Source organism: Puma concolor, chromosome D2 (genome assembly GCF_028749965.1).
Source record: "Puma concolor isolate L17-30 chromosome D2, mPumCon1.1.hap2, whole genome shotgun sequence".
Taxonomy (NCBI): Eukaryota; Metazoa; Chordata; class Mammalia; order Carnivora; family Felidae; genus Puma; species Puma concolor.
In genome coordinates, this window is record NC_141677.1 from 32,354,947 (window position 1) to 32,367,900 (window position 12,954).

The following is a 12,954-nucleotide window of genomic DNA, read 5'->3' on the forward strand; positions in this document are numbered from 1 at the left end:
ATAACAGCAGCTGTTCTGGGGCTGGCCGGCTGGGTCTCTGGAAAGAGGAAGGCAAGCCAGGCAGGGCTTCTTCCAAGCATGGGGAAGGTGGTGCTCAAGGGGTGTGCCCAGGGGCATTCGGGGTGTTGGGCCCACCCGGCCATGCCCACCGAGGTCCGGGGCCAGCGCCCACCCCCCCCCCCGCCTCCATCCAATCTGGAAAGTGGTGCAGAAACCAGTGTTCTGGCCCCTGTTTTACAGCCGGGGGCCCCGGGATCTGGAGGGGGGCGGTTTGTGTGATCACGGTGTACTACAGAGAAGGGATTGAGGTTGGGGCTCAGGCTCGGCTCAAATTCAAGGTTCACGTGACAGGTTTCTGGCTAGCTTGGGGTCAATGCGTGGCTGAGATCATTTCATTTTGTGGCCTGGCTTGGCTGCTCTCGGGGGTCCTGTCCGTAATGGGGGTTGATCTCTCTTTGTGTGTGACGCTAATCCCACCCACCCCGTGAGACTCTCAGCTCGCCAGGCCCCCTCTCCCAATCCCGAACGGTGCCAAGCCAGGCAGGTGCCCGGTCTGGCCCCTGCCTGTGTGTGGCTGTGGCAACCTCGGCTGGAAAAGGCCTCATCAGGCAGCAGGGTGGCGGGGGGGGGCGTGGAGAGGGATCCCATGAGCAGGTCAAAGGGGCGGGTCTGCCCTTCTGGGGTCACAACCTGCCTCGGCCGAGTGGGCACCAGCTGTGCCCGGAGAAAGAACTGCCCGGCCGGAGCCGGCTCAGGTGTCCCTGGGGCCGCTGAGAAGTGAGAGGCCTGGGTGCCTACAGGGAAGGGCTACCCATCAACTTACTTCCAGGCTCTCGTTTGTGTTGTCACTATCAGAGAGGGGGCGGCTGGGCCACCGGGCGGTGTGTGGTGCTTTAGTGGCAGCCTCACAGAGGGAAGGGTAAGGGCAGCCACTGCCGGCACTGGAACCAGCCCAGGGGTTGGTCCTTCTGCCCGACCGAGCCGCAGACAGAGGCTTTAGACACCCAGAAACCCTGATCCGCTACTAGGACTGGAGGCGATACATGTGTGATGCGGGGGCTCACAGTGTAGAGCAGCTACCTCTAGAGGTGATGAGCCTCCTGCCTCTGGGAGAGTTCAAGCACAGGCCGGAAGACTGGCGGGTTTCATTTGCTTATTCGTTCATTTATGCCGCTGATCATCCATCCAGTATTTTCCAGGCATCAAACTTATGCCAGGTGCTGGACGGGTTGATTCAACTGTGACTAAGATAGAAATGGCCGTTGCCCTTACAGTGGGCCGTGACCTAGACCTGGAAGCCAGGGAAGGCTTCCTGGAGGAAACTACCTTTTTTTTTTTTTTTTTTTAGTTAATTTATTTTTGAGAGAGAAAGCATGGAAGGGGCAGAGAGAGACAGAGAAAGAGAGGGAAAATCCCAGCAGGCTCTGCACCGTCACTGTGGAGCTCGATGGCGGGCTCAAACTCACGAACCTTGAGATCCTGACCTGAGCCAAAGTTGTATGCTTAACCGACTGAGCCCTCCAGATGTACCAGAAACTACCTTTGAAACTGAACCCTGAAGGCTGAGAAGGACCTAGGGTAGAGACGAGTTCCAGAAAGAGGAGGCAGCATGTGGGAAGGGCTAGAGAGAGCATGGCCAGCAGAGGAAGCAGTAAGCTCAGTGATACAGGGCGAGGGCAGAGTTGAGAGCGAGGTCAGCATGTGGGACTTGTTAGCGAGTCTGGGCCCCACAAAGAGCGAGTGAAGACTTTTAAAGATATTTTCTTTTTAGATTTTTTTAAGTTTATTTATTTATTTTTGAGTGAGAGGGAGCGAGCGAGAGCAGGGGAGGGACAGAGAGAGAGGGAGACGGAATCCCAAGCAGGCTCTGCACCATCAGCACAAAGCCCGACGTGGGGCTCGAACTCACAGACCTGTGAGATCATGACCTGAGCCGAGCCCAAGAGCTGGACGGACGCTCAACCAACTGAGCCACCCAGGTCCCCCATGAAGAGTTTTAAGCAAAGCGATGATGTAATCAGATGTGTGTCTCAGCTCATTTCTCCAGAGGCACACCTTGAGACAGGGATTCCCAGGCAGGTAGTTTATATGGAGAGGTGATTCCAGAAAATACCCAGTAGGAGAAGGAGGAATTGAGACCGGGAAGGAGGCCAGCCGTAGGTGGTGAGGCAAGTCGCCGCTGTGGCCATGGCAGCTTAACCCTGCTGGGGAACCCTGGGGTCGGCGTAGAACATGTCCCCCCAACCGGCCGCGAGGGAGCTGGACCATTTATACGCCACCTGCTTCCCATCGGCCGTTGGGTGAAGGCTGTTCTGGGACGGGTGGTGCTTGGACACGGGCCCCGAGCACCTCTGGCTTCTCCAGGGGGCAGGTGCAGTGGGCCCCGCACAGGCCCTCCGGCAGAGCTGTGGGCCACGGGAACGTGGGCTGGGTGCCTGCTCCAGGGCGGCTGTGGTGGGGGGGGGGGGGGTTGGCCCCGAGGAGCGGACAGGAGCCCAGCGATGCGATCAGTGAAGAGGCTGCAGGAAGACACGTCCAGGAGATGTTGCTGTCCCGGAGAGGCTGTGGTGATGAGCACCAGGGGACAAAGGTCAGCGTGAGGAAATGCCCGGTCTTGGTGGCAGACGTGGCGGGATCAACACTGGGGAGAGGATGTGCAGCCTCTCAGAACTGTAAGGGCCCTGCACCTCGCCCAGGGCCCTCCCCGCCACCCTCCCCTCCCCCCCCCCCCCCCGCCTGTTCTCCAGCAGGTCCCTGTGGGCTCACACACGCCAGACCCTGACTCAGCCTCCAGGGTAGCAGGGCCACACCTCAGGGACCACGCAGGTGTCTGCAGGGAGATGAAGTGCTGTAAAGGAATCATTTAAAAAAAAAAAAACAAGCAAAAACTGGGCCGTGCTCAGCGCCAGCCTCAGGGCCTAAGAGGGGGCATGAGAGAAAAGCAATGCAGCTGAGCCCCCCCCAGCTGGATGCCAGCCTGCTCCCCCTACCGTCCTTCAGGTCCACATCTGTCTCCCCCATCAGACAGGCCGGAAGAGGCCAGACGCTGTGCGTGGCTGGTGGACGGGACCCGATTTCCAGACGGTGCTCCGTAACCCTGTCTATAACCATCCGTGAAACGATGGGGCCTGTGGACGGTCCCAGCCCTTCGGTGCTCCATGCCCTTGGGAAGGGGGAGGGAGGTGCTGGGGACAATTGAGCAGTGCTTCTAAGGCTGGGCCAGCAGAATGGGGCGGGCGGGAGGCTGGGAAAGGGGATGGGGGGGTTGGAGTAGCCAGGGGAGAAGACAGGATGCCGTGTCATCAACCAGGGTTTTTGTTGGCCAAAAAGAGATGCTGGGTCTGGGTGAAATTAGTAGAAAAGGAATTTAGCTCTAACCAATGACCGATGGGAGATGGTGTCCTGATGTCCACCTCCCTCCACCCCGAGCTGGGATGACCCTGAGGTGTGTGTTCATTGGCCACTTGCTGAATGTGGGCTGCCCTCCCCTCCCCCCACCCCCCTACCCCGGCCAGGCTTCCTGAGATTGCCTGTCACATAAATCACCTAGTTGCAAATCCTAGGCTCACTTCTGCTTCTGCCAGGACCCCACACAGGGGGCGGGTGCATCCCACAAGTCCCGTCATGTGTCCTTTCCTAGCTGCAGAGGACGAAGGGGAAGCAAGAATCAGGCATTTTTCAGCCGCAGGGAGTGGGAGTGGCTCGCTTCTCTTCTCGGCGATCAAATCCCACAGACCGGGTGGCTTACAAGCAGGAGAAATCTACGTCTCACGGTTCCGGAGTCTGGAAGTCTCAGCTCAAGGTGCTGGCGGATTCGGTTGGGCCCGTTTTCTGTTTTTTTTTTTTTTTTTTTAATTTTTTTTTTTTTTAATGTTTATTTATTTTTGAGACAGAGAGAGAGCATGAATGGGGGAGGGGCAGAGAGAGAGGGAGACACAGAATCGGAAGCAGGCTCCAGGCTCCGAGCCATCAGCCCAAAGCCCGACGCGGGGCTCGAACTCACGAACCGTGAGATCGTGACCTGAGCTGAAGTCGGACACTCAACCGACTGAGCCACCCAGGCACCCCAAGGGCCCGTTTTCTGTTTGTAGAGAGCACGTTCTCATGTGCCCTCAGACGGTAGAAGGGCCTGGGATCTTGGGGCCTCTTTGGTAGGGGCTCTATTTCCACTCATGTTCCCTCCCAAAGCCCCACCCCCCCATCACCTCAGGGACTATGATTTCAGCATAGTTGAGGGGACACAAACATTTAGACCATAGCAGAAGCCGATGGCAAATTCAAATTATAATAATTTCCGGAAGGTCTGTTCATAAAGGGCCCATTTACAAAGGTGTGGGGAGCTGTGGAGAAGCACAAGCCTAGTGTGACAACTCAGGATTAGTCCGGTGGGGGTCTAAAGGATGAGAGAGGGTGCGGTTACTGGAACCCAGAAAGAGGGGGACAGGCAGAGGCCTCCTGGGGAGGAGGAGTGACCCGGCTAGCCCATGGCCACCTCACGGGGGAGGGGAGCAAACGCACTCTCCGTGCCCGCATCTCCTGCCCACTGACAGACGGTGCAGACAGATCGGCGTCCCGGGCCAGAGCAGGGTGACGGCGTGGGGACAGAACCTCAGAAGGACAAACGGAAGCTATCTGGCATGGCACAGAATCTCCGGAACAAACAAGTGGCCTCAGGTGTGACAGTCTCCCATTGTCTGCGTGGGGATAGAGGTGAACAATGTCATACTGGGTCTTGAATTAGGGCTGAGGGTGCCAGAGCTGCCCCTCAACATCGGGCCGTACCTTGTCCTTGGTCATCTGACACCTTTTCACCAGTCTCTCCAAAGCTGTGCGTGCCCGGGACCCAGAGCCCCAGCTCTGCCAGGAACTTCCGTAACCACGGTTCCGTCCCTCCCTCTGGGTCTCAGCTTCCCTATGTGCAAAACCAGGAGGGTTAGCAAGATAACCTCTCTGTACCCTTTATGTGGCACCGACCTTCTAGAAAGGCTTGTGGCCCCCTGCCAAAGCATCCTAAGATGGGAGTCAAATGAAGAGTGTCCTTTTGGGGAAACCCAGGCCCGGGGAACAAAGGGATTGCTGGAGGTCAGTGATCATGTGGGCACGTAAACAAGGCTCCCCTCTTTGGTTGGGGCTGTCCCCTGGGCCGGGCCTGCCCTGCCCCAGCTCTCCCAAGGGGTACGGCCCACACCCGTGTTTATTTTCAATTAGTGCAGCAGCCAGCATGACGTTTCAAGATTTTTCTGGTGCTCTTGTTTGTGTGTGTGGCTGTGAACAGAAAGGTGTAAAAATGTTGGCTTCCACCAGGCTTTTAGAGGCAGCCAGTCCCTCCTGCCCTACTCGGGGATCCAGGGTGAGAGTGATATCACTGCTGAGCTTTTGAGAGTACAGGTCCACCCAAACCTCAAAGGGCTTCATTTGTAGGGAGTTTCAAAGAGAGTCAGGAGGCCGTGCCAGCAAATCTGAGCCCCTCTGACAGCCGCCCCGCATAGCCAAATCCTGCTAATTCTGGGAGGCAGGGATCTTGCCACCCACCCCCGAGGGCCCGAGTTCTATAAGGCCTGTGTCCCAGGCGCCCGAAACAAAGACCACTTCATTCGAGGGTGCAACCGGAGACTCTGGGGCTTACCGGACGCCAAGGCCAGGAAGCCTCGGCCACCACCTTGTTGGAACCACCGCCTTCTCCCCTCGAACTGAGCGACAGGCGAGAGAGAGCCCTCCGCCTTTCAAATGAGTTCTGTTGAAATTACAGTTTTCAAACCGACGGCTCTGGGTCAATCATGGCCCGCACACACGTTCTCTTTGGCTTGGGCCATGTTTGGCCCTGTAGGTTTATTTTTATTTTTATTGCTTCTTTATTTTTGAAGGAGACAGAGAGAGAGAGACAGAGCACGAGCACGAGCAGGGGAGGAGCAGAGAGAGAGGGAGACACAGAACCCGAAGCAGGCTCCAGGCTCCGTGCTGTCGGCGCAGAGCCCGACGCGGGGCTCGAACTCACGGACTGCGAGATCATGACCTGAGCCGAAGTCGGACGCTCAACCGACTGAGCCACGCGGGCGCCCCTGGGTTTATTTTTACAAAGGGAGATGCATTGCCAACAATCAAAGAAGTGAAGTTGGGGTTTCTGGTTGCTTTCAGAAACTGGAGGACCTGCCAGGCCCGGACTCACGTTCCTGCACAGGGATGCTTGGCAGGCACACAGCCTCCGGCCCCCTCTAGATAAAGCGTTTGCTCTTCAGCTCCACATGGTCCTCGCCATTTCCTGATGCCTCCCGGCCGGGACCTGAGTGTCTGTTGCCTCTGATCACTGAGCTTGTGCTGCTGTTTCTTGAATTAAGAGTTATGAGGGAAGCAAACTCTTTGGGGTCCCCCCCCCATTTCCAACCAAAGTGGAAACCTGCCCCAGGGCGAGCCGCCTGTCCTAGAGGATTGCTGATGTGGAAGTTGGTCTCCAGGACCACGTTCGGGCCCCATCCTCCCCTCTGCCACAACCGTCACCATCGTGGTCAACGTCACGTCATGTTTCTTAGTCCTCTGTCAGGCTGTGCACGCATGAGGCAGGTCCAGACGGCCCTTGATTTGCCGGAGGGGCAAAGCTTGGTGCGTAAAGACGACAGACCAAGGAGAGCAGCTGGGGCGGGCAGGGTCAGACCCGACTCGATGAAGGACTCGGCCGCCAGCAAGGGCTGCGAAAGGAAGCCGTGCAATGATACCACGTAGCCTGGGAGGAAGAGTCTCCTAGCCAGCTCCTGGCCTAAGCGGTGGCCTGGCGCCGGCTCATTTCCAGGGCTCGAGAAAATCAGGAGGCTAAGGCAGTTTGGACAGCAGTCTCAGGGCCGGCCATTGAATTCAGCCACTTCACTGGGGGACAGCGGGGCGGGGGGGGGGACGTAAGCCTCAGTTTTCCATCTAATGGGTATATGAGCATCGGTCCTGGCTCCCTCTGTGAGAACCCCTTCAGGCCAGGCCCACGTGTCCTCTCGAGGCTGGCTCTTCTCACCACACCGGCCCACTCCGGTTTCCGGGAAGCTCCCCCAGAAGACCGTGGGGGGCATACTCCAGGCAGGTGGCCCCCTTCAGGTGAGGCAAGCACTTGGCATGGTAGGAGAATCTCAGGTGACCGTGGGACAGGCCACACCTCACCTCGTGCAAGCCAGACCGTGGGTTCTGGTCACAGGTGCCGAGGAGGTCATCGTCCCAGCCGTGGTCTTGGTCCCAGACCTGCACCCTCAGAGGCCCCCCCGTGGACAGGATCACGTCCCCAAAATCCAGCTGCGTCATCCACTTGGGGTTGTTATCGTTCCACACTGTGCTCACTCTCAGCTCCTGGCCTCCAAAGAAGACCTTCAGGTAGGCGTCCGTCCTAGTGAAAGAGTCTCCCCACAGGCCTGACGCCTGGAAGTTCATGACCTCCAAGTGGGCCAGGCCCCTCTGCCGGGGACAGCAGTCCTGGTTGGTGACCGCTGAGCCGTGGCAGACACACTGGCATGGGTTGTGGGGGCTCTTCTTCTGCCCCAGGGGGCAAGGCCTGCTACAGTCCTTCCAGCGGGCCCTGTCCATCACGTACTTGCTCACGGCCTGTCGCAGGGCCTCCCGCCGCGGGTCCTGGCTCTCCAGGAGCACATGCAGAGGCTCCAGGGTGTAGTCCACCAGGCTGGGTCTGTCCAGCAGCGAGGTCACCCAGGCTGAGAACTGCTCGGGCCCGGCCTGGTCCCCAAACAGCAGGTCACTTACGGAGGTGTGGTGGCCACCAACTATTTCGGAAAAGCGCTCCTGATAGACCTGGTGGAAGGAGGTGGTTATCTTGTGGTGCTTCTTCTTCTCCTCACAGGCCTTGAATTCCGATGAAGAGTCGGCATGGCCACTTATGCTGACCTGGGCCTCGACGGCCAGGCAGTCCTCCACCTCTTTGGCCCCGAGCCCGTCCAGGGCCAGCTCACAGGTGCGCAGGGCGGTGAGGGCCGAGATCCGGCCGCCCAGCTCCATGGACCGGATGAAGTGGGTGCCGTAGTTGGAGATGAGCCGGAGGTAGTCGGCCTCGGTGGAGGTGTTGAAGTCAGGGGGCAGGTCTCTGACGACCCTCTGGAAGTTGGGGTGGAGTGGGGGAGAGTGTACCAGGTGAGAGCTAAAGGGAGAGAGAAACATCAGATGGCCAGCGGTGGTTAGTTTCCCCCTCGGCCATCCCTCAAGGTTGCCCAAGGTCACGTGGAACTAATAGAGAGCTGGAACCCAGGCGGCCTGGCTCCAAGCCCGAGCTCCGAACCAGTGAGCTGGCGGGGAAGCCCATCCTGTCTGTTGTCCCTTGGTAACCTAGGTATGCTGTATAGTTATTTCTGCGTGTCCTTTCCGAAATAAGGTTTTCTTCTTTCCTTCTTATTTTCTGGTTATAAAAGTGACGATGCTGCACCGATGATGACCCTCTAGCTTTGGAAACTAGTCCTGTGGCCTTTGTCTATCTGTCCCCTGGATTGGGTGCCTGACTACTCTGGCCACACGGGAAGATGGCACCCTGTCTCACTGTGAGAGGAATCAGGGTGGTTGGCTCGGGGCCTCCACGGAGACCATGCATTTCTGGGGTGTGGGACCTACGTCCCTGAGGGCTGGGGTTGTGACCGCTGTTGTTTGGTGCCGTGGCCCGAATTCCCAGCACAGAGCCCAACACATGACAGCCACAAATTGTGGCTGAACGTGCGAATGAGGCCCAGCAGTGAGAAGTCTCCTGCCAGGTCTCCTGCCCACAGGACAGAGGGGACTCAGTAGATCTGAATGGCACTGTGTTGGACGTCTTAGCATGGCCTTGCTTGCTTCTCCGCCTGTTCTCTCCCGGGGCTCTTCCTGTTCAGGGTCACCGGGGAGGAGGCCCGAGGGCACCGTACCAGCCAGTGTGCAGGTTCCTCCTGCTGGAAGCAGCCTCCGAGTTCCCCCCGCCACCATTCCAGGGCTCCCAGACCACTCTGAGTTTCCCACACCTTTTCCCAAGCCCCTTCTCACCACCCCCCAGCCCCCACCCCCCGCGGCTCTCACCTGTAGAAGCGACATTCCACCAAGTCAGTGCTGAAGCTGTACTGGTCGTGGAAGGTCTTCTGGGCCGCGAAGTTGGCCATGTGGGAGTGCGAGCCAGCCACGGTCACATGCATGTTGGCGCTGGGTTTGGGAGACACGTCCAGCCCCACCCGCCAGTCGTTGCGGATGTTGCTGGCTGCTTCCCTGGCCACGGCCTCGGTGGAACTGGCCTTGGCCCTGACCACTTGGCGCTGGCAGCCTGAGCCCTGGGCACGCCAGTCAGTCAGTGCCAGAGGGAGGCGTTGAAGGGCGCCCCGCTTCAGGACGTTGTGGCAGAGAGTGCAGGTGCCGTCGGGCCGCAGGAAGCTCTCTGTGTCCACCGGGAAGGAGCCCGAGCGCCTGAGACTGGTCACGTCCACGCCCTCCCCAGCCAGCATTGAGCCGGGCACAAACGGACGGTTGCGGCGGCACTCGGAGCGGGCGGCCGTGTGGCAGGGGGCTGGGGCGGGGCGGGGCAGCAGCAGGAGGAGGAGGCCCGGGAGGAGCACACAGGCACCCATGGAGCTTCGGAGACGGGGGCGTCCAGGCTTCAGGAAGCTGTGGGCAGAGGTACGGAGGGTGAACTGTCAGGCTGTATGGGATGGAGAGGGAACGCGCTATCTCCGAAGTGACTGAGTGTCCGAGCCGCGATGACCTTTGCAGACCTGGCCCATCCCCCACGTGTACGGATGGGCCCAGGATGGGAAGTGACGCGCCCGAGGTCACACAGCCAGGAGGAGCCCCTTGCTAGGGTTTCATTATTTAAGGCCTAACGGGGGATCCAGATTGATGGCTTTGTCCCCAGGACTACAGATGCTGCTTGTGGGGACGGGGCTCTGCACACAGAGGAGGGGACAGAGAGTAGATATAGCAAACTTGGGGAGGGACCTGGGACCCTAAAGAAGCCCGGATTCTGGAGAAGTGTCACGTGGGCCCCAGAACAAGCATGCTTTTCCCGCCCCACCTCTCCCACTCTCTGTCTGTCTCTCTCCCACGAGGCCCTTAATGGGATTGGATAAGAAAAAACGCACTGCCCTTATTCTCCCCACCTTCCCTTTGCGGTCCACTCTCCAGCCTCATGGGAGAGCCGCAGCCTGAATTCGGATGTGCCTATGCCCTCGCATCCCGTGTGGGGAGGCCCGGCAAGTCCCCTCTCCAGATCTCCTGGCGTCCACACCTCCTTTGGCATCGCCTTGCCCTGTGGCACTCAGGCAGTGTATGTGAGCTACCTATGTGTTGCCTCCTATCAGACAACCATAAGCTAGAAGCTTCTTCCCTGTTTTGAGGTGGCTCGGGAGCCTCACGTGGACCTGTTTGTAATCCGGGGTCTCCAGGCCCTACCCCTATCCAAACTGGACGCCTCAGAGGCCTGTCCCTTCCAGCACCTGCCAGGGACCCCAGCTCCTCTGAAACATGGGGACTCACCCACAGGAGTCACTGGGGTGGTGGGGTTCCGGCCCCAGAGAGATAAATGGGTGAAGGGCAATCTTTCAAAGGCCCTCGGGCCATCCCACTTAGGAGGCCTGTACGGTTTGTAACCTTAATCCACGGAGCTCCGTCTCCATCCTGGTCCTCCTCGTATTCTCTCCCAGGGAGCCTCTTTCCAGCTCTCTGAGCGGCTCTCCCCGACAGCATTGGACGGGGCCTTACGGACGATGCCTTGTAACCTCTCCGTTTCCTATATGAGGAAACTGAGGCCCAGAGTGGGCGTGAGGACGCTCGGCGAGTCAGTGACAGAGCATAGTCTCGCGGGTCCCGGCACTTCCTGCTCCATCAGGCTCCTCCCCGGACAGAGTGGCCTCACTCCCGCGCCTCTCCATCCCCATCCGGGGGCTCCCAGCCTCCCTGCCACCCACCTTCCTCCCTACCTGGAGTCCTGTGTTGAGACGCTCCCCCACAGACACTGTCTCCCCGACGAGAGGCTCCTGAAATGGTGGTGTCAGCCCCCGGGGAGGCTCACCACACAGCTCATCACCCAAGCCACCGTTCACATCACTTCTGCTTCCTGCCCCGCCCCTCCAGCTGTGGTCACGGGTCCCCTCTGCTCTCCCCTCCCACCAGCACCCACCTTGTGCTCATCTCCTCATCCGGCCTTTCTGACAACCCTCAGGAAATGAAGCTGCGACGGCCAGTGTCTCATCCAACAAGTGGAGTTGCCGGGGGCGTGGGGGGCCTGGGCAAATAGGTGAGGCTTGGTGTGGCGCTAACACAAGGACTTTGAGCTTCAGCTCTGGGTTGCTGAGCAGGCCGGCAGGGCCCATTCCCCTGCTTCTGATCTACGGCATCACATAAGACACGTAAGGGGCGGTACGAGGTAGGAGCTCACCGCCGAGGCTTAGGAGCCCACGGCCTGGGCCTGGGCCAGCTCAGTTATGCTCTCGCTGTGTGGCCTGGCAAGCTACTTTGGCCTCTCTGTGCCTCAGCTAGAAAGGGAGATCCTTGTAATGCAGACCCTACGGGTTGTGAACAACAGGGGGTTACTATGGGTGAAGTTCTTAGAACCGTGCCTGGCCCTGAGCAAGGGTGACCATTCCCTCCTCCCCAAACAGGGGGGTGCGAAATAAACCCCCTGGCCCACTTCCTAGCCACACCTGCATTCCAGCCCGGCCCCAGGCTCTCAACCCCAAACACTACTCCAGGAGACGGTTTCCTGTTCTCCCCTTTTGTGAGGCGAACTGGTGGCCACACCTGTCCCCAGCCCCTCCCCAGCCTTGGCCTGAGGTCGCAGCCACAGGGTGGGGGGTGGGCCGAGGGGGAGGGAGATGTGGGTGGGGCCAGAGGCTTGGGGTCTTCTTCATCCTTTGTCCTACCTGAGGTCAGGGTGAGGTGAGGTTTCCATGGGTCGAGTGACTCACAGGGCAATTTCTGGGGGCCAAAATCACACTGGTCTGAGGTGAAGACAGCTGGGTAAGTGGGGGACTGTTCTCAAGAGTTCATCTTCCAACCGTGTACGTGACAGGAACAGATAGCCGCAGGCCCCAGACCACGTGTGACACCGTGGGGTTCATCCCTTGAGTTTGTTGTCCCCCCCCCCCCCCCCCCCCCCGCCGAATGCCTTGCTTTTACGGGAACAGGGGCTCACGCTGCCTTCTCGGAACTCGGCCCCGTCTCCTCCCCTCCATGCCCCCCTCCAGAAATGGCGGCCTCCTGACCCCCTTCTCTCTGCGCCTTGTTTCAGAACAAGGGCATAAACAGGAGCCAGGTAGTTGTTTGCATGACAGCATGAAGACATATATTACGATCTTTGGAACTTTTGAGAGACTGTTATCCGGTAAGTGCTATTGTGAATTAATATTTCTGGAGTGGTATTCAGAGAAATGTACGCCATTTTTATAAATGTAAAAGGAATCATGATTAAAATAGATTGACCCTTCTTAAAATCAGATATTCAGAGCGAAATTAAATTTAAACACGGGGGGGACAAGGCCCTCCATGTTGAATAATACCGATACTATCGCAGGAATAAAATTATGTGTCAGCCTTTAAGGAACGGATCAGGACACGATCCATCGGGAAGATAAAAAAATGAAAAAGTATTTAGAATCTAGTCTGGTTCAAAACATATCTGTTGAATGCCCCCATATTATTGCTGCTGTCTCTTCACATAAAAATAACGTGCAAATAACTTAAAAAAAAAAAGGGGGTCAGGCTGCTGAGGCTGTGAGTTTAGTCCTGTAGGAAGAGACAGGTGAGGTAGAGGGAACAGATTCTAGTCTCAGCTTCGCAAGAAACTTGCCGCGTGACTCTTGCTGGTAGGTTTAACCCCTTTCCAGGTTAGTTTGCTCATCTACAAAATCAATGGGAGGACTCTGGGATTTCTAAGAATCCTTAGATTCTTGATGACACGATGTGCATTTAGCACCTTTCAAGTGGCATGTGAAGTCGCTACTCTCCACGAGATCCTGGTGGGGGTCG

The 12,954-nt window shown here is 58.1% G+C and overlaps 1 protein-coding gene across 1 annotated transcript; it reads right to left on the bottom strand.

Annotated features, from left to right (window-relative positions):
• Positions 1-5,793: 5,793 nt before the first annotated feature.
• On the bottom strand, positions 5,794-11,050 carry PRF1 (perforin 1). Its single transcript, XM_025918361.2, has 3 exons — positions 10,908-11,050; positions 9,022-9,597; positions 5,794-8,122 (listed from the first exon to the last, which is right to left on the bottom strand). Exons 2-3 carry the CDS (start codon positions 9,558-9,560, stop codon positions 6,994-6,996), a joined length of 1,668 nt encoding a protein of 555 aa, XP_025774146.1. The 5' UTR covers positions 9,561-9,597; positions 10,908-11,050; the 3' UTR covers positions 5,794-6,993.
• Between the last annotated feature and the right edge of the window lie 1,904 nt (positions 11,051-12,954).